At 30.9% G+C, this 21,695-nt stretch overlaps 2 protein-coding genes across 2 annotated transcripts; one reads left to right on the top strand and one right to left on the bottom strand.

Annotated features, from left to right (window-relative positions):
- Positions 1 to 9,275: 9,275 nt before the first annotated feature.
- LOC112325265 (probable aspartic proteinase GIP1) lies at positions 9,276 to 10,840 on the top strand. Its single transcript, XM_024591266.2, has one exon. It carries the CDS (start codon positions 9,328 to 9,330, stop codon positions 10,672 to 10,674), a length of 1,347 nt encoding a protein of 448 aa, XP_024447034.1. The 5' UTR covers positions 9,276 to 9,327; the 3' UTR covers positions 10,675 to 10,840.
- Positions 10,841 to 16,713: 5,873 nt separating this feature from the next.
- LOC18108372 (cytochrome P450 714A1) lies at positions 16,714 to 20,274 on the bottom strand. Its single transcript, XM_006371280.3, has 5 exons — positions 19,781 to 20,274; positions 18,526 to 18,752; positions 18,133 to 18,383; positions 17,635 to 18,007; positions 16,714 to 17,485 (listed from the first exon to the last, which is right to left on the bottom strand). The coding sequence occupies exons 1-5, from the start codon at positions 20,076 to 20,078 to the stop codon at positions 17,060 to 17,062; spliced, it is 1,575 nt and encodes a 524-aa protein (XP_006371342.3). The 5' UTR covers positions 20,079 to 20,274; the 3' UTR covers positions 16,714 to 17,059.
- Between the last annotated feature and the right edge of the window lie 1,421 nt (positions 20,275 to 21,695).

The raw sequence follows: 21,695 nt of genomic DNA, 5'->3' as shown, positions 1-21,695 counted from the left end.
TTTTTTAGTTAGCAAATTCTTGATGCTTGTAGTTGCCGCATCGTGAGTTTGAGAGGAGATGTTAAATAATACGTTTATTTTTTGTTCTTTTATTAAGGGTAGAATAGTATTTTCAGTTTAACCTATATATAATCTCTTTGTATTTAGATTAATTCAAGCACTTTAGAATAAACAGATTAATAAGAATTCTAGCTTCCTTCTCTTTTATGTTTGTATTTCTTGTCTTAATCTGGATTAATTTAACAGTTCACAACAGTCCTTAGAATCATAGATAACACCTTAAAGGAAAGGAAACAAGAAAACGCACTGCTTTCATCTCGCCGTGAAAGTTGGGGTATAACTGCCATCATCGACGACACTTGACATAAAAAATAAAAGCCCTCTTTCGAATATACTGGATCTGGGAAAACAGTGGGAAAAGCTTAAATTTTGAGATGCTTAAACAAAATTCAAGAGAAAAAGATGGCGAGGTGTTTCCTGAAAAGAAGGAAAAAGAGAAGGACAGCATGGAAAGCTGACAACGTTAACCAAACAACATGGATAGGAAAGTTCATGGAGTGGTTGCAGCTAATTCACATACTCCCCCCGCCACTTTCAGCAAGACTTCTATGGCGACCTTCTAAAGAATGGAAACAGAGAAGCAGAGAATTTGCACATAATTTATCATAATGGCCTATAGATTAGGTTTGTTTCACCAATCTGTTTTAATAATCTAATTAGTTTCAAAGGGTTTATTCTAAATTAATGAAGTGGCCGGGTTGTTAATACCATGTGGCCTGAGGCTAACCCCATTTAAGACCACACAAACCATGTAAAGGACCCCAGTATGGTAGAAACTATACGAGGGCAGCACCTGAACCTGCGGCTATCCTATGTTTTTTTGTTGAGTACTAGAATGCATCCGTACCTCATAGCCAGAATCTACGAACATTTGCAGGACCCTTAACCTTATTAGAAAAGATGGGCTCCTCAAATCCTGAATTCTAGTTTTCTATTTTATTTTTTATAATAATTAAAAACTAATCAATAGAGTTTTCTATCCTTACTGACATGTTGGTGGTAGTAAGATTAAATTGTGTAATAGCTTAATTTTTTACTCTAATTTTTGTTTATATTTAAAAAAAATAAGAAAAATGCCAAAAAAAGTGTATCTTGACAATTTTAATCATTTCATCATTTTTTATTATTTTTATGTGTCAAATTAAGTTAGGAATAATCATAAATATATATATAAATACAAAAAAAAAAGAGTTTAAAAAAATAATGAAAACAAAGAATATAATTGGTGCAAAATTGGACCAATAAATGAGTTTTACAAATCGAAAATTAAGTTAGGAAAGTTCAATTAAATCCAAGAATGATTTGGGTTACAAATGGAGATTTATTGGAAGAGAAATTAAAGAAGAACTTAATTTGACTTTAATTTAGCTAATATTAGAAACATTAAGAATATGAGTTTGAGGGGTTAAAATTGCATAATTCTTTAGAGCTAAGGATGAATTTGTAAAAGTGGTTAAATTTAATAGTCTAAATTGATTTAATTAAGGATACAATTGAAATGAAAAATGGGATTTATGGCAATTGAGTCGGATTGATTGCTCCCAATTATTTATCAAGCTCCAGTTAAAATTTAAAAAAAAAACAAAAACAAAAACGTGATTGACTCCCTATTCATGGGTTTTTCCATGATAACATCTCATTTTTCTCTTTCCCTCAGACTGGAGACACAAAAACTTTTGTCTCTCTCTCTGGTATCTCGCAATGAAAACCTCTCCACAATAGAAAAACAACCATTGAAAAGCTCCCTCACTCTCCGGCAAAAACAAAGAAAAAGGAGACAATATAGCAGCCCTCATCTGGCCTTTGATTTATTAGCCAAAATACTACCCAAACAACACACAAACACAACAACCCCTCATTTTCAAACCAGCCACCGCACACGGCCCTTCTCCTTTCCTCCACTAAATCATCACAAGCGGCCACCCTTAAGCAACCCAAAACCATAAAAAAAAAGGGCACATTAGATACCATCTATCTCCCTAAAAAAGAAACCTTATCCCTCTATTTATTTTGGATAAAAAAAAAAAAAAAAAACCTTCTTCTTCTCCAATATCTATGTATATATGTTGTACATCTCTCATTCCTTTAATAGAAAAATAAGAAAAGTATTTTCTTCCAATTTAAAAACATGGTTTTTGAAGTACTTTAACATTTGCTTTGTTTTTTAATCTTTGAATCAAAACATGCAATTTGTGCTCTAGCAGTCCCAAATTTACCATCTTCTTTTTCTTTTTTTTATTGTATTTCATTTATGCATCTTTGTAAAAATCAACTTAACAAGCAACTCCTCAAGCATTACAATGTATTTTTCTTATATATGTCAATCATTAGAAAAGATATCAATGTTATCATCATTTTAAATTGACAAATATTTCTGATCATAATGGATATTGTTTGTCATAAAAACATAATGTTTTTTTTCTTTAAGCTTAAACTTCAAGAGGAGTGTTAGAAGGAGATTCAGACTCTAGATCATGATTTTCTAGACATAAATTTGAATTTCAATAGTGGTGATTCACAAGTTGGACCAGAAAATCAAGAAGATAATAAATTAAATTTGAGTTATTTAGTTTTGGATAAAAGTTGTGATGGACACAAAGCAGTTGAAGAAGATACGACTATAATAAATATTTTATTTTTTTAATATCTTTATTAGTTGGAATCCTTCAAAACTAATATATCAAGCCATTTCATTATTTGGGATGCTCTTGACTTAATGTTTAATTCAACCAGAAAGTTACCATATCTTTATATTGGAGATATTCCTAATCACGATTCACAAGTTAGACCAAACAAATAAGAATAAGGTGAATTGGATTTGAGTGATATAATTTTGGATCAAAATAGTGATGAACACAAAGAAGCTAAAGATGTGACTCCAACAAATGCTCTGTTTAAGTTAGAATCCCTCACCATTGATATACCAAACCAATCTGCTAGATTTACATAGTAATTGTGACGAAAGGTTACACTCAAACCTATGCAGATTATATAAAGGAATTTGTACTTATAGCCAAATTAACACAAGTCATATTATCTTTAGTACTTATAGCCAAATTAACACAATTTGAATCATATTATCTTTAGTTATGAACTTAGGTTAGCCATTACAATAATTCAATGCGAAGAATTTCTTTAGTTGTGAGCTTAAATTGGCCAACATATTTCGAGCCTTATTGTCTAAATGAATCTTTCATTATGGTGCAAGATATGTAAAAGGCATAATAAAAAGGTGTGTAACATGAAGGAATCTCACTATTATGGAGATGATGAACCCAATTATTGGCTTGATCATTAACTACCTTTATGCTTGAGTTATCTCACTATTTTTTTTTATCATGTGCGTCATATCCTCTAACTCTATAATATTCACAATCTTGCGATTCAGTCCATTCAAGAACCTAATCATAATGACCTTTCTACCCTTCACTATATTAGTTTGAATAATCGCAATCTTCATCTTCTTGTGGTGCTCATTAACTCAAACACTACAACTTTAGGTACAAATCCCTATAATAATGACTAAGGATAAATCATTTTCTCATAATAGTCCTCTTTTCCTCCCAAGTCTTAACAGACCTCTAGGATTCCTTTCATGATTTAACACAAGTTGTTCCTACCACATAATGGCATAGTTCGTGAACTCATATGCAACAAGCTTAACATTCTTACCCTTCAAATAGTTATAACAATCAAATATAAGCCTCATCTTCTTCTCCTACACTAAATATGCATCGAGATCATTTTTCTTTTAAATGAAGAAATTTTCATCTTAATGCTACCCAAACTCCTATCTACCCCATCATGGTACTCGAAATTACCCAAGTCATCTCATTGGATGAATTGCCCATCATTCCTAATTCGCTCGTGCCTATGGTTTCTAGACTTCCCAAACTGATTTCCATGGCCTAAAGATTCATTATCATAATTCTCATCACCCATCTCATCAAAATCATCGTTAACATCGAGACTAACAAAACTTTTACACCTCCTGATTGTTTCGATTTTGATCAGCCCTATTTTGCAAACTATCAATTTTAGCATCACATCTCTCTCTTGTCTCCATTTTAATCTCCAAATTTTTTTTACCATGGTCATATTTCCATCTGTTGTGCTAAGGCTTGAATTTAAAGAGCCTGATTTTCAATTAGTGGTGTAGTGTTGGTGTTGTCTGACATCTTTAAATATGCAAAATATGTTTTGATGAAAATATTATTTCCTCACTAACTCCCTCACATATTTATACTCTTCTCATGTTTTATGTAATTAGACTTTTTACTCTAATATGTTCACTACGCATTTTTCCTCTTGACTCATCTTTTAGCCCTTTTAAAACTGAAATTAAACACAATCAAATAGAACAATTTAGTAGTGCAATCCAAATATGTGTAATGACTCAAAAACCAAGAAATATATGAAAACAAATAAAGACAAACTAAGATTATGACTTCATGAGTAGCCAACAAATCGTATGAAATGAATGCTTTTTAAGACAAGAAATAAATCAAATGCAAAACTAATGAAATGACTTTATCAACACCCAAATATCTCAAATTTAACTTAAGCATACTAATTAGGTTGATTTAAATAGTTGCAAAACATGTTTTATAAATTGATGCAGATTAGGATCGTTGATGCAATCTGATACCCGAATTTGAAATGCAAACTAAACAACGTCCAAATTACCCTAAATTAATATTTGATGTTATTGAACCCACAATTATTATAATATCAATTTTGAAATGATTTAAATGTGGTTTGATTGAATCTCCTTTGTATTATTGTTTTTGCGACAAAACTAAATCTTTAGCTTTTTAACATCTTTTTTTTTTAATTTAGTGTTACTGATTTATAGGGATAGTAATGAAACCAACGAGAACACTTTTTTTTATAATAGCAAATGTCGTAAGTAAAAGAATGAGTAGAAGATTGAAATCAAAGAGAAATTTAAAAGCAAAATATATAATATAAAAATTTCATAAAGGTATAACCTGATTTTCAGAGTCTAGCTCTGATACCAACTGATGCAAACTTTTAGGATTACAATCCTAAAACTCACAACAAAGTAGATAAATAACCCAAGAAAGCTGATATTCAGGTCTAGATAAAGTCATTGACCTAAAGATAACCTGTACCTAAGAACTAAAGATATTGGAAAAGAACTTGAACTTGTTGTTTATAGCCAAGCAAGAAACTAAAGTATGCAAAGACACCACAAAGTTAGTTATACCTTATTAAGTTAGTTGTTTATCTTTGTCCCAACAAAGAACATGATTTCACCAAGCAATATCTGAATTATTCCATAATAAGAGACTATTAAAATCCAACAGCCATGAAAATATATATAAAATCCTTCTAAATAACCCTAATGGATATTTATTAGGTTTCAAATCAATGGACCCAAACTAATAGTCATCTAAAACAAGTCTGATGCTTAAAACAGTCCTAAAACATTGATTTTAGGTCAAAACAAACCCAAACTAAAACAAAGTCCTATACTAAAATTAAAAGCCCTAAAAATACTTAAATAAAAACAACAATAGTCCAAACAAATGATCTAACCATTACAATAATTAACTTAGCTCCCAAGAACATCTTTCCTTACTTAAGAAAGTCCTTGTAGTCGAAACCACTTCCTAATAGAAATAAGAAAGTGTTATCGCTCTTTGTATCTTTCTCAAGCATGGAAATTCATTATTTTAATTGTTGATACTCATTTCTTATTTGTAGCCTTTGAACCTATCATGTAACATCCCTAACATTTCTAACAATTTATCTGGAATTCATGAATGTTTTTTTTTTTACAAAAAATTTAGCAGGGCTTCCCCTAATTTAGCATATTCCAAGTTATCGACAATATCAACACCAATCCCTAATAAACCATTTTCACAATTCAGTATTTTTTTTTAAAATCTTACTAGAATATTTTTCAATCAACAATATTTCACATTCTCTAACGTATCAATTCAAAGAATAATCAAGAAAACTAAAATGAAGAAAGACAATTATCTTAACAATTATACACAAAAATCATAGATTATAGATTTAATATACTTTCTTCAATCATATTTAATCTTTTAAGTATTATTATTAAACAAACGATATTAACTTCGTACTTATATATATATATATATATATATATATATATATATATATATATATCACCATTATAATTAGAAAATAATTACACAACAGAGGTACAAGTTGAATAAACTAGTCCATTTAAGTTCTTCATCTTCAACATTACCATATAATTCATTTAATTATCAAACAACAAGATCAATCCATCACTAATATAATTTCTTCATCATCAACATTACCACATAATTCATTTAATTATCAATCAACAATATCAATTCATCACTAATATAATTTCTTCATCATCAACATTACCACATAATTCATTTAATTATCAATCAACAATATCAATTCATCACTAATATAATTTCTTCATCATCAACATTACCACATAATTCATTTAATTATTGATTATTGATTCAATATTTTCATTTTTTTTCTAGGCCGAAACCCCTTCTAAAAAAAAACCAATAAGTTTTCTTCAATTTCATAAATTGAAACATTACCCACAATTATTTCATTTATTTAAACATTAATTCATCATAATTTCATAGATTAACTCATTCAACCTCACAATTCATACCATAACTATACACCAATACAATTAAATGAAATCTTAACACACTAAATACATCAATTTAATTGAGAGGAAAGGATTTGTTACCTTTTAACTCAAAGAAAATAAGAAATGGGAAGCTTGCAATCACCATAAAATTTCTTTCCTCCTTCCCCGCTTTAAGGAAAAATCCCTTGTTCCCCTTTTGAGATTTTCTTGTGCCAACTCTTCCTAGTATACTTTAATCACTAGTTCTATCTTCTTCTTCTTTTTTGTGAATTGTTTTGGATGAACTTTGATAAATTTTCACTCAATTTCTTCTCCCTCTCAAGCCCTAATATGGCCGGCCAACATGGCTAATTTCCCACTTCCCACTTGTTTATATATTTACAAATTTTTTCCCCCTTTTCATTTAAGGACTTGCTTGTTTTGTTTTATAACCATTTAGCCCAAAAGATTGACTTATTCAATTTTATCATTGTCCAACATTAACCTCCTTAGATAATAATTTCTACTCCATTGATTTCTATTATTTCTATTCTTATTATTTATTTAATTATTCGTCCCCCCTTTATAAAAAAAAAATATAAATCAAAATACAAGAATTTACTTGGGAGTTACATATCAAATTTAGAAAGAAATAAGGGCAATTTAATCTCCTTAAATAGCTTTCTATAAGAATCCTTGTAGACAATAAAATCCTGGCAAAATAAGGAAAAACAATACCAAGTAATCTCTCCCTCTTATAATTGCCTTCTACATGGCATAATTTGCATGGAACCCTTGTTGAATATGGATAAATAATTATAGGAAAGATTTCCCTATGGTAACCGCCTCTAACTTTCCAAGTTATACTTAAAATCCTTGCAAATAAAGGAAATACAACAATTCCCCCCATCAATTCAATCTTTGCTACTACAAATATGCTCCCTTTTACACAAGAAAATCTCCCTCATGCATAAGCATCCAAAAAAGTGCCACCCACATGTCCTTTTGTAGTTAGGATTTTTTATAAATCCTTGTAAGAAAAAGACTCTAACACTTTAATTAATCCTTTCCAAATCAAAACCTAATAATTCCCAAACCCATACACATAATTAAGGCCTATACAAGACTCAAAATATAGCTTAAACATACCTCTTATGCTGCCATTAATCAACCAAACTTGGGTTGACCTTTTTAGGCTAAAACCACCTCCACTAGAATTGGGTCAAGTTCACACACATGGTAAAACCAAGGCTGGTTGAATCTTCATGGATGAAACTAAGGTTGACCATATCAAGATAATATGGTGATTTCAAGTCTATGAATCACTTACATAGTTTCTTGGTGGATCTTAACATATACACGAGCAATCTCTTTATATGGAATTTTAATGCGGATCAGTTTAGTGCACTTGATATTTAACAAGAACCTGTATCTTAGGTTTAGTTTATTTTTTGAAGTAAATAATTTAACAGAATCATAAAAGTATAGTTTAATAAAAGAAAGTATTGTTTTGATGATTATATCACGGATGCTTTAAGAACATATATATAAGAAAAATACACCAGAACATTTTGAAATCTATTTTTTAATGTAATCATGCAATACTAAAAAAAACCCTATGTTGAAAAGAAAACAAATAAAATTTAAGAAAAAAATATAAACATACATGAAAAAAGCTTTTGATAATTTTATAAAAAAAAAACACACTATGATGTCATAAAAAATAAATATAAATTGAATATCTAATAAAATGATGTTTTAATATGTTTTAAAGTTACTTATTTTATTGAAGTTTACTTTTTTTAAAAAAAGAAAAAATATAATGGGTTCAATAAACAAAAAACATGTTTGGCCTTAAATTACCTAGCGCATCTAGCCTAATGAAAAAAAAAGAGTCACGTATAAAGCCTACAAGAGCAAGCTCATATGACTAGTTTTTGTTGGAAATAGGGGTTGTTATCTACTTTTATTTATTTTTTTATATAAAAAAAATAAAGACAGACTCCATATTGTCTACCACAATAGTTTCTGACCATGCAAGAGGTGGTCGAAAAATTAAGCTAGGGTTTTTTGGATTTAAATTTTTTTTCAATGTAATTTTTATATTCAAACAACTTATAATAATTCTTATTATCTTAATAAATCAATCTTGTAACTCAAAGCACCTTAAAATTTGTTTTAAAATACATTCAAACCATGGAAAAAATCACCTTTTAACCCTGATTTATTTTTTAAAACAAGATAAGAATAAAAAACAACTCAATAGAATTTTTCTCAAATCTGCTGACAATAAAAACAACTTTTTTAATGGCCGAAATATAGTCCATAATGACTTTGTCTTGCTTTTGACATTTTACGATGACTTTCTCACACTTTTGATATTAAAAAAAGAAAAAGAAAATAGAAGGATAGCTAGACTATTTATATAAACAATGTACGATGAACCAGCTGCTGGTTTTTACCCAGTTTTATTTAATTAATTCCTAAACAATATGCCACCATCTATGCTTTCACCTAAAGCTACGGGGACTTCACGAGATTCATTTCATGCATTTCTTCGAGGGTAAGAACTCTATAAATGACTCATTTTCACATCATTGGCTTGATCACAATTAATTAATCCTACTCTCAACACACACAAAAATATGTTAATGGCAAAGCTAGCCGTCCCTCTTCTAAGTCTTTTCTTCTTCCTATCTTTTATCTCTTCTCAGGCAGCTCTTCCCCTCCAAACACCGATCCAGAAGGACCATTCAACCAGCCAATATGTCATCACTGCATACCTACAAACCCCTCTCAAGCTCACCAAATTGCTCTTGGACCTTGGCGCTACATTCACCTGGGTAAATTGCGACGACTACACTTCCTTGACTTACCAACATGTCCCCTGTAACAGTTCCATCGCTAATTTACTTGGCGCTTATACTTGCTTGGACCTTTGCGACGGTCCGCCAAGTCCAAATTGTGGTAACAACTCTTTCCTCTTCCTCCCTGATAACCCCATCAAACCTGTTGACTACAGAAAAGTTGATGGCCTCAACACTGCCCTTATTGACTCCTTCGCCTTGCCCAACACACAAGGTTCTCTTACTTTGATCAATAATTTCATCTTTTCTTGTGCTCGAACTGGTTTTCTCAAAGGCCTAGCTAAAGGTGTCACTGGCTTAGCGGCCTTGGGGGACTCAAATATATCTATCCCGATACAGATCAACAAAGTCTTCTCTTCTTCTCCAAATTGTTTTGCCATCTGCTTGTCAGGATCCAAATCTCAACCTGGCGTGGCTCTTTTCGGTAGCAATGGGCCTTATAATTTTTTGCCAGGGATTGACCTCTCAAAAGCACTTCTTTACACTCCTCTCATTTTGAACCCGTTTGGAAAAGATTCTGAACCAGATAAACCCACACCCTCTTCTGAATATTATATAGGGTTGACTTCCATGAAAGTGAACGGAAAGATGGTGGCTTTGAACAGATCACTATTGGCCATTAATGGTAAGACTGGTTCTGGGGGGACCAAGATCAGCACTGTTGTGCCATACACAAAGTTACAGAGTTCTATTTACAAGGCTTTTATTCTGGCTTTTTTGAAGGAAGCAGTTTCATCTGCTTTCAATCTTACTACAACAAAGCCTGTTAAGCCATTCAGTGTCTGCTACCCTGCGAGTGCTGTTAAGAACACACAAATGGGACCTGCTGTACCAATAATAGATCTTGTGTTGGATAGACCAGATGTGGTTTGGAAGATTTTTGGATCGAATTCTATGGTGAGGATTACGAAGAAAACAGTTGACCTTTGGTGTCTGGGTTTTATGGATGCTGGGGTCAATCCAATGGTATCGAATTGGATTGGAGGTCCATCTATAGTGATTGGTGGTTATCAATTGGAGGATAACATGCTAAAATTCGATCTACAGTCAAAGAAATTGGGATTCAGCTCATCAATTTTGTCAGTAGGGACAAATTGTGCCAAATTCAAATTTTCCACCAAATGAGTGTAAACTGATGATGTATAAATAACATCATGTTCGTTATATGCATGCATGCGTTCTTGGATATTCTACCTTCTGTAATTTAATCATCCGAAGAAAGGCCAATCTAGCTATGCAATAAGTTTCTGCTCTCAAATAAATTAATAAAAGGATGTTTCTCAGCTAGAAATATTATATATGTGAGTGTTGTTTTTCTTTTTTTAAAAAAAGTTGTACGATATATATATATATATATATATATATATATATATATATATATATATATTATCTCATAGCTCAATTGCACAGCTTGTGATGCATTGGCCATTCACCATTCTTTTCTTTTCCCTATGCATGACTGCGAATAACAATCTATTATATAGATTATACCGTGCTGGGTCGTGGACTGAATTAATTTTTTTAATATTAAAAAAAATTAGTAATTTTAAAAAAGTAAGAAAATTTTGGAATATAAATTATTAATTTGAATGAGTTCAATAAGTTTTGTTAATTCAATAATATGATTATAAAAAAGCCAACGAAAATAAAAAAAAAACAAAACAAAAAAAAAGACAATAATTAATCGAAAAAAATTAACACTTGCTAATATTATAAAAAGATACTCTCTAAATATTCTAAAAAAGTCTCAATAATCTTATTTTGATAACAAAAAATAAAAAAATAAAGGATAATGGATAACCTCATAAAAAGAAAAATGAAAAAAATTCAAAGTTTAATTACCAACAAATCAAATGCTGAAGTGTGCTAAAAGAAATAATTTTAAAAAAAAAATACCTAACTTGAGTTAGTGTGCTAAATCTGAGGCCCAGTCATGCGAGTGGGATAACCTTGTATAAAAAAAATGAATAGAACAATAGATGTTAACTTTTAAGTAAACAAAATAATGAAAGACAAAATTAACTGAAGAAAAAGCATCGAAAAAACTCAAGTCAACTCAGGTTAACTCGACTAACCTGCGACTCAGGACATAATGTCAAAATAACCTCTTAGAAATAAAAGCGAAAAAAATCATGAAGCTCAAGGCTCAATAACCCAATGTCAAATGATAAAATAAAAAATAAAATCAATTAAAAAAGACCAAAGTCAAATTGGGCTAATATTTAAAACAGGTGACTTATGTCATGAAAACGAGATTACCTTATAGAAAACAAATAAGAAAAAATTACAAAGCAAAATTCTCAATCATCAAAACATCAAGGGATGAAATTGAAAAACAATTAACAAGAAAAATATTTAAAAAAGTAGCAATAAAAATAATAAAGACCAAATCTAGTATAAAAATTAAATGAAATAATTTAACGAGGGATGAAATTGAAAAATAAAATAAATAAAGAAAAGGATTTAAAACAAAAAAATGATCAAAAGAATGAGAACTGAATTGGATAATAGAATTAAATGAAATCAAATGTTGACGGATGAAATTAAAAAAAAAATCATCTTAAAAAAGTTAAAAAAAATAAATAACAATAAAAAAATAAAAAATAAAATTGATATAAATATAAATTAACAAGAAACATTTAATTTTTAGAAGAGTATATGTGAAAATCGAGGCAATGAAAGAAAAATAAAATAAATGTGAAGGAAAAAATTTCACTGGAGCTCAACAGATATGGCATCATGTACATGCATCTTACAACTAGGAAGATGATTTCAAAACCCTTCCAACATTGTCGTGGAAGGCAGTGTTAAGCCAACAAGAGACACATCACGCACCATTAGAAGAATGCAATGTTTCTCACTCACCGGCATGTGTGTTGTACGCATTAATTATTTTTGTTTTTTAAATAATATTTTATATTTATTAAAATATTAAATTATATTTTAGTCAATTGGACTATAACTAAAAAAATTAGAATAAAAATAAAAAAAAATCCCCAATAAAAATATGTATTTAAATGTCAAGAACACGGTAAAATGTCAAGATTTGCTTGCCCCAGCACGACAACGCGTACGTCCGCACATGCAATTCAGGAACAATACTAACTAAGCTAGTTGATCTAATCCATAGTTAGCATAGTTGGACTTCTATGAGCTCTAGCTAGTTGACTTCAATAAAATCAACAAGCACTCCTTGAACCTATTCAAAGAAAATATTTAGTTTATCTTTTTTCCTCGGGTGCTTCGAAGGATAAGAAAGCCCTCACATGATCATCAACCCAACCCCATCTCATTAATATATATATATATATATATATATATATATATATGGCCACCAAAGATATTTAGGGAAAACGATCAACAACTTGCCCAAATATTTTTTGGGCTGAAGCTGCCTTTTCATTCTTTTTATTATTATTATTATTATTGTATTATTATTATGATGTTCGGGTCAGCTTGCGTGCACCTCGATTAATTCTACGGGTGCTTGAAGTTAATGACCATATAAGTTTTAAATGGCTATCATATTAGCAACTACAAAGCTCGAACCTGAGATCATAGAGGAGCAAACCTCTTAATCCCAAGCTATTATCACTGGATTTTTACTAGATGGTTATCTGCCTTTTTAATCTTGGTAGTATAAGTAATTGGTCAATGTTTGATTCAATTAGAAAAATAAAAAGATATTATTGTACCTTAATATCGATTATTTTTTAAAATGTTTTTTTCTTGAAAATATATTAAAATAATATTTTTTTTTAAAAAAAATATTTTTTTATATCAGAACATCAAAACAATCTAAAAATATTAAAAAATTAATTTTAAACAAACAATAAAATTTTATTTTAAAAAATACTATTTGCAACACATTTCTAATTAATCAGCCCTTAATTGTTCCTGGGAATCTAACTTTTTTGAAAATTCTACCTTCCCAAATCAAATCAAATAGTGGAAATTTAATATTATGAAAATTGTATTCTCATTATTAACCATCACAACTTATGGCATTATTATATTGTAAAAAAATCCATGGCCTAACTGAGAATACGTTTGGGAAACCGTGTTCTCAGAAAATTTAATTTTTTTTAACTAAAATTTAATATATTTTGTATGTTTTAGATCGTTTTGATGTGCTGATATTAAAAATAATTTTTAAAAAATAAAAAAAAATCATTGATATGCATTTTAGCACTAAAAGTTATTTAAAAAGCAACCGCAACCAATTTGTCAAATAATCTCTTAATCACTTCTCCCAAAAAAAAATTATTTTGAAAAGAAAAACATATCGTTTGATCTTAGTTTCGTGTATTAAAAAGTAACATCTAGGTCAAACTATTAAAAAAAATCAAAAGAAAACACTAATTACTCCAAGCTGTTTTCAATTTGAGCATTAAGGATACCCACAGGGAATATCCAAGCTGGCTGACCTTACTGTTCTTATGAACGAGGAGGACACACAAGCAGAGTCAATTATACCGATCCATTTAGAGAATCCAACGCGTTATCCTACGATCAAATCCTCTTATCTTCTTCGTCTTCCAGTAGTGACTCATTGAACTCCACGCGTAATCCACCCCTAGCTACGATAATATATTGCCTGGAGATGGAGCTTACTGCTCTTTTAGCTGAGTTAAATCCACTTCATCTATCGCACAGGGTTTTACTCAAGAGAGTTGAGATATTTTTTTGGTCAAAAGTTATGGCATTATTATATTGTAAAACAATTATAAAAATATCTGGAGTTTTTAATATGGCAATCCATGGGTTGGTGTTTGAAAAATTGTGCTAAAAGTTTAAAATTTATCCTCTGACTTGATAACTTTTTGGTTCGATAATATTTTAAAAAATTAATTGTGATACAAAATTTTATTTTATTTTATTTTTATTTTTCAATTCATAGTTGAAGAGGTGAGAGAGTGATCGAATTCTAGTTGTGGATAAAGAGTCTAAGTTGACACGATTTCAACCACGAAAAAAATTGATTTTGGTGTTAATTAGTTTCATTTGATGAGAAGAGTTTCACTTACGTATTCTTTATTCTTCTATCATTTTGAATGGTACATATAAACTAGAAAGTTTTTTTTATTTTGGGTTATTTTGGATTTTTAGGGTTTTTTTAGGTTATTTGAGGCTATAGATAAGTTTATCAATATATATAGAAAGTTTTTTATGTGATTTTTGTCTAAAAAAAAAAGAAAGAATTGAGAATATAATTTTTTTTTGTAAAAAAATCCATGACTTAACTCTCCGGCCACCCTTTGGTTGCTAGAAATTAGGCTAGCAGATAAAAAGCTTATTAGCCTGAGATTTTTTAAGGTTAGGCATGTTGGGTCACTCATGCATGGCCCACACACCAGAGCCTTTTCTTTTTATTTTTTTTATTTATTTATTTATTTTTTAATTTCATTATTTAATGTTAGGTTTTTATTGAATTTTTTTTATTGGCTACTATTTTTTCAATGTTAACAAAATTGTATGATGTTTTTTAATAGAATCCATGACCAATTCTGACAACTCGTTTTAGTGGCATGAGTAAATGAGACAACTTCTTAATTGGGATGAGTATCATGAAAATTTTAATGATCTCATTTATGATGAGATAGATGTGAATTGGCTTTCTCTAATAATTTATGATGTTTATTTTTATTTTTATAATGATCATAATGATATTATAAATAATATCAATAATGGTATTGATAATATGATTGATAGTATCCTTGTTGATAAAGTAGAATTTAAGTGCAAAGAAAACATGGAATTTGCTAAAAAAAATTTTTTTTTTTTTTTATGAATCATCTATTCTTAGCACAGGTGATTTGTTTAGTTTTCTTATATATCATCTGATTTGTTTTTTATTTTAATTTGTTTCTATATATATATATATATTAACTTCCAAACATGCAATCGCCGAGAAAAGTTTAGGTGCTCGGAGTGACAAGGAAAATTCAATCCCTCTTGTTCGGATTGAGAACTAAAGGATTTCAATGTACTTTAGTTTTCTTATTTTTTTCAAAAAATAGTTTTTTTGGGTTTTTTAATTTTAAATAAATTATGGGAGTATTTTTTTGTGTCTTTTTTAAGATGAATATTTTTAAAAAAGTAAAAACATAAAAAAAATATTATTTTCATGGAATTAGATTGGTAAGACACATGTTGTCTTAGAGCAATATCCCTTACCTTAACCATATCTACTGCCAGGGTTACCCCAAAGATAACTATATTATTTTTAAAAAAATTTAAAAACAATTTTCTTGTTTTTTTATTTATTTTTTATTACTTATCTTTAGAAATAAATTTTTTTTAATGTAATGTTAAAATTATCTATTTGTAATGTTTATCATAATTCTTTTTTTAACATATATCACGAGTTAATCTGAACTAGATTCACAACATCCAAAAAACAATTGTTTAGAATGAGTGGTGGTCTATGGGCTTAATCCAAGACATAATAAAAACAGGGCTTAATAGCTTAATTCAATATCTATCATTCTTTTGGGTCCAATATTCAGTGTTTTATGAAGTGAGGAACCGAAAACCTAAGTCAAGTTTAGACAAATAATTAGAAAGGTCCAATAAATTTAGAGTAGAGAGGAGTAAAAAAATCAAAAAACCGGGAAAACCAGGAAAAAAAATAATTGAAAAAATTGAACCGTGAAAAAAAACCAATTAAACCGATTAAAATTTTAAAAAAACCGACCGGTGTAGTTCGGTTTTGGTTTTATAAGCCTGAAACCGAAAAAACTGAACCGAACCGGAAAAAACAGGAAAAAACCAAGCCAAACCAAAAAAAACCGAGCCAAACCGAAAAAACCAAGCGAAATCAGAAAAAACCGAGCCGAACTGGTTTGAACTGGTTTTTGTCCAAAAAAACAGAACCGAAACCGAAATCGGTCGGTTTGAACTTGTCTCGGTTGGATTTCGGTTTTTTTTAAAAAAAATTCGGTTTGGTTATTTTTTTTTATAAAACCAAACCGAACCAAATTTAATCACCCCTAATTTAGAGTTTAGAATATAAAAATAGTTTATTTTAAGTAGAACAATAAATATTTTCTTTAATATAAGAAGCATCTTATCTAAGAATATAAGTTTTCTAATTATCATAAACTAGAATGCGATTGAGATTTTTTTCTTATCGATGTGGGGGGCAACGTATAAACACCAAGGTGGAGAAAACAAATTGCCACTAGATAGTTTTTTTTTAGATTCTGTACGTCACGGGCATCCGTATATGCAAGGAAAATAATCAAATTGAAAGATCTGGTAATTTTGTGAGGGTGATGTTAACTCACTATTTTTTTTTTTTTTTTATCGAACTTACATTTCATTGTTGAATGTAGATATAGAACCTTCGATTTGAAGTTCACACTGAAGCATCAAACATTAAACAAACCTGTACTTATTTAAATAACTACTAGAAGCAGTGACCAGTTTCCTCACATGTAGCTAGCAGCCTAGAACTACACTTGAACACTACTAGAAGCAATCTGGGAGCTAGCTCATGCAGCCATGGTCAAATCTTTTGAATGAGAATCTGTACACCATCTCCGGGTTCTACAATCATTCTATAAGCAGGAGAGTGATGATACTTGGGAGACAAGGAGAAGCTAAACTTGGAAACAATGAGGGAGAGGACAACCTTCAATTCAACCATGGCGAAGTTCTTGCCCAAGCACAGGCGAGGGCCGACCCCAAACGGAATGTAAGCTTGAGGGCACTTGCAAGCTTTCGAGACGCCCCAGGTGAACCTCTCAGGTTTGAACTCGTTAGCATCAGATCCCCATACTGCAGGATCTCTATGTAATGTCGGTATCAACGTCCATAAACATACGCCCTTTGAAACAACAATGTTTCCGAGTTGGGTTTCTTCAAGTGCTTCTCTTGATACAAATGCTGCTGGTGGGTACAGGCGGAGGGCTTCTTGAATCACCATCGTCACCTGCAGGAGTATATATGCATGGTAACTATACATATATATATATATATATATATATATATATGCAAGTGCTAGCTTGTTGTTGCATAATTTTATTTTTTTTCTTTAAGAGACCATCGGAATTTCTAAAGTTTTGATGGTTATCAGTGTACCGTTTTCAGATGATGGAGTGAATCCACAGATAGCAAGCCATCCTTGGATATTTCAGCTAGTTCTTTCCTTATACCACCTTGCCATTCTGGATGTAAAGCAAGTAGCATCAAGCACCAGGAGGCGGCAACAGCCGTTGATTCATGACCAGCAAAGTATATAGTCTTGCAGTTATCAACTACGAAGCTCTTGGATGCATCCTTGCCCAGACTTTGATCATTGATGGCACCTTCAAGAAGTAACAGCATTAAATCTTTTTCTGATGAATTTGTCTCTTGACATTCTTGTCGACGTTCTTTCACTGCCTCCCAAATCAGTGACTCGACCTCTCTCTCCAGATTGCTGATCTTGTTTTGCTTCTTCACTGGTAAGAATCTGTTTCAACATTGCACAAGTAAAAATACATAACAGCGGCAGCAATTTATTCTCTTGAGTTAGTACGTACCATGGCTGAAGTCATCATGGAGTATATAAATTTCATAAGAAAAAGAAGAGCATACCCAAAATTAGTAACCCCAAAGAGGATGTTTTGATTGGAAAATGTTTGTTGAAGACTCCTGAGCTTAGAAAATATCTGTTTGCCTTTAGAATATGAGCTACCAAAGCAAGCCCTTGAGATGACATTTGCAGAGAGCTCTCTCAGATCCTCGTCTACCTTAACATCAGCTGTGATGCCACCCTGGGCCTCAATGCACTCTTCCCATTTCTTTAGCAATGGCTGTGCTGACTCCACCATTAGCCCCACCATTCCCTGAAAGTTAACACATTAATCAATGGCCGCAGCCATGTTGCTGCTAGACAAATACGGAAACTAATATTGCCACAAAACACGACTCCATATTCTAAGCAACACCAGCCTGGCTAAATGAACTGTTACTCCATGGTTTAGTTACCTTGACCTTGTCCATGTAGAACTCAGGCGCGACTATTTTCCTCTGCTGAGCCCATACAAGGCCATTTGACCTCACGATGCCATTTCCGAGCAAAGGCGCCATTCTCTTGGTCAAGTAAGAAGGTTTGCCTAAATCCAAAGAAATCATCTGGTTCATCTCCTTCACTAGCTCCGGCTGATTTACATACAAGTGTTGCCTCAATCCTGTTGAATACGTGTATACTGGACCTGCATGAAAGAGCTCTCATAATTATAATACTAACAACAACAACAATAATAATAATTAAAAATAAAATAAAAATAAACCCATGTTGCCTAGTGAAAGGATGAATATCGATGATCATAATTCTAAGATATTTGGATTTTTCTTCCAAGGAAAAAAAATTATTCAAAATGAGAAAAATATTATTCATGGCACAATAATATTATACTAGCAAGAATAAAACAAGGAGTGACGTTTCTCAGGCAACCATAAATAAACCATCCAAGCTCAATTATTAAATGGGCCAGGTCTTGAAACACGAGATTTTGGACTTGACCCAGTCCTGCCTGAGCCTCACCATCGCCAGCTTTACATGGATCTATGCAAGCTTGCAATTCGATTTGACTGCTGCAACAATCATTTTAATTATTGAGAGTCACAAAACACCAAGTTTACTTCTTGGGAAAATTAATTGTTTCCTGGTCGATGTACTGAAAATAATCATTTTCCCATATAGAAGATTATATGTGAGGATATTTACGAGAAAATATGAGAAAGTATAATAATGATTGTTTTTAGTTTTAAATTAAATTTTTTTAATATTTTTTATAGTTTATTTGTACTGTTCGATAGTTTTTTTTTAGTTTTAAATTAAATTTTTTAAATTTCTCCTCTCACATTTATATATTGTTTATGATGATTTCTACCTCTAGCTAGATCATGAACCGGGAGATGAAGCCCTTCAGGAATACAGAAATTCATTTTTTACATGAAGTGTGGAAGGAAATATATATATATATATCATAATTATAGTGAAGATAGTGCTGTGACAATGACATTATATACGATATAGACCCTCATTAACTATATATCTGGTAATAATTTTTGAACTGATGCGTAATTACATCATGTAAGAAATACAGAGGCCAATTCCATGAGTTGCAAATTGAAGTTCAGAAAAATATAAGTGTGTATATATATATATATATATCGATCAGCAGAGAAAATCACAGGTAGCTAGACAGGAGTAAATAGAGGAGAGAGATTCTTATACCGTATTCTTTTCTCCACTGTTCAAAGTACGGGAAGACTGTAGAAGTGTAGTCATGGGCTATGAAATCTGGAGCTTGAAAACTGGAAGCTTTGAGAGTGTTCAACTGGATTTTCTGCATCTCAGGGAGATTCCCATACAGGAAAGATGGCGGTGGTCCTTGTATGCCTTGCATTCTAAGCTTCCTCTTGATCCTCTCCGACTTCAGCAAGACAGTGTAGCAGACGTGCACCAGGAAGAAAACCAGTGCAAGAAGGGTTAGAGAAGAAACCAGTCGCAGGCAAGGAAGAGAGACCTCCATTTCTTCCACTCTAATGCTGCAGCCAACTAGGCCGACTTTGATTATATACTGCTCAGGCTAGCCAGTAGTTATACATAGATAGTACATGTATGCATGTATGTGCATCATGTGCGCAAGCTCCTCCTCCCTCGTATTCATGCATGTATGTATGTATGTATTGATTACTTGTTTCAATGATTGACTTGAAAGACAAGATATCAATCTAAGGCCTCTCTTTAACAAAGGGTCATTGCATTTGGTCAGGACAATGGCATCACTTACACTGTCGCAATATTATATTATGACTGAACATTTTTTAGTCAAAATCAGCTTCCTAGCTAGCTGGCACTAGGACACGTGTCTCTCGTTAAGTTCTCTTGATTGATGATCTATTTGATGCTGCCATAATTGGTACCCAACTGCCCCACAAGTTATTATTATTCAGGGAGGGAAACGGGTAAATGCAGGTCGTATTCTTTTTATATTTAATGAGTATTCATTATTTATTAATTAATAAGAAATAAAATAGTTAATATATATATATATAAATGTATATTAAATGATAAATATTATTTATATATGTGTATGTTTTATTTCAATATTTAGGTATGTATATATTATATTATATTAAAAAATTTAATATATATTTCGTGTTAAATTCGAACGGACTTTGAGTACAATATCTATTTAAAAATATTGATACCGTGTATGTCTATATATACACACACACACACACCAAGCTGCTCTATCCCGCGTGATGAAGAGAAGAAGTGGGAATTAATGGACAAACAAGGATTGAATGCGCCCCTCTACCATATCTATATAAATAGAATAGCATATTTATACAGAACGGTAAAGAGGCTCCTCTATGATCGATGATCATGGAAATAACTAGAAAAATGAAGGAAAAAAATTGGAATCTTTACCAACTTGATTTTGTTGCCACCGGCAACAAACATGCATAAACTTTTACACGAAGTATGTGTCCAAATAGCCCAAAGTCTCGATAATTAGCTCTTGGTCTTCCAGTCAAAAAAACAACGTCGGTGAAGACATGTTGATATATATATATATATATATATATATATATATATATATATATATATATATTGCAGCATATTGAAATTTAACTCTTGCTAGATTTATGAATTAGATAGTTGTTTCATGTTATGTTGCAGTTAAAATCAAAACTTTTTAATATAAGAAAATATTTAGATTAATATTTTTTTAATAGAAAAAAATTAAATTATATGAAGATTAATCTAATTTGACCAGATTAATTTAATAAAATCAAAGAAAATTTAGATGACTAATAGAAACATAGTTTGACTAAAACAAATCAGGATAATATTTATTTTTCAAATATTGATAAGGAAATATATTGGATTGACCTGGGTCAACCCAGGTCATGAGACTATGATAACCTTATATAAAGTAAATTAAAATAAATTTTGAATCTCAACTCTCAATTAACTCAATATTGATTGATGTAATTAAGAAAAAAAATCAGTTTTTTTAAGAAAAAAGACAAAAAAAAAATGACATGAATCAACCTAAGTTAAATTGTGAAATCTCTCAACCCGAGTCATAAGATCAAGATAACTTCATAGAAAATAAATCAAAATAAATTATGAAACA

The sequence above is a fragment of the Populus trichocarpa genome, chromosome 19 (genome assembly GCF_000002775.5).
Source record: "Populus trichocarpa isolate Nisqually-1 chromosome 19, P.trichocarpa_v4.1, whole genome shotgun sequence".
Taxonomy (NCBI): domain Eukaryota; kingdom Viridiplantae; phylum Streptophyta; class Magnoliopsida; order Malpighiales; family Salicaceae; genus Populus; species Populus trichocarpa.
Note: the sequence above shows the minus strand (reverse complement) of the source record. Positions and strands in the feature narration are given on the sequence as shown.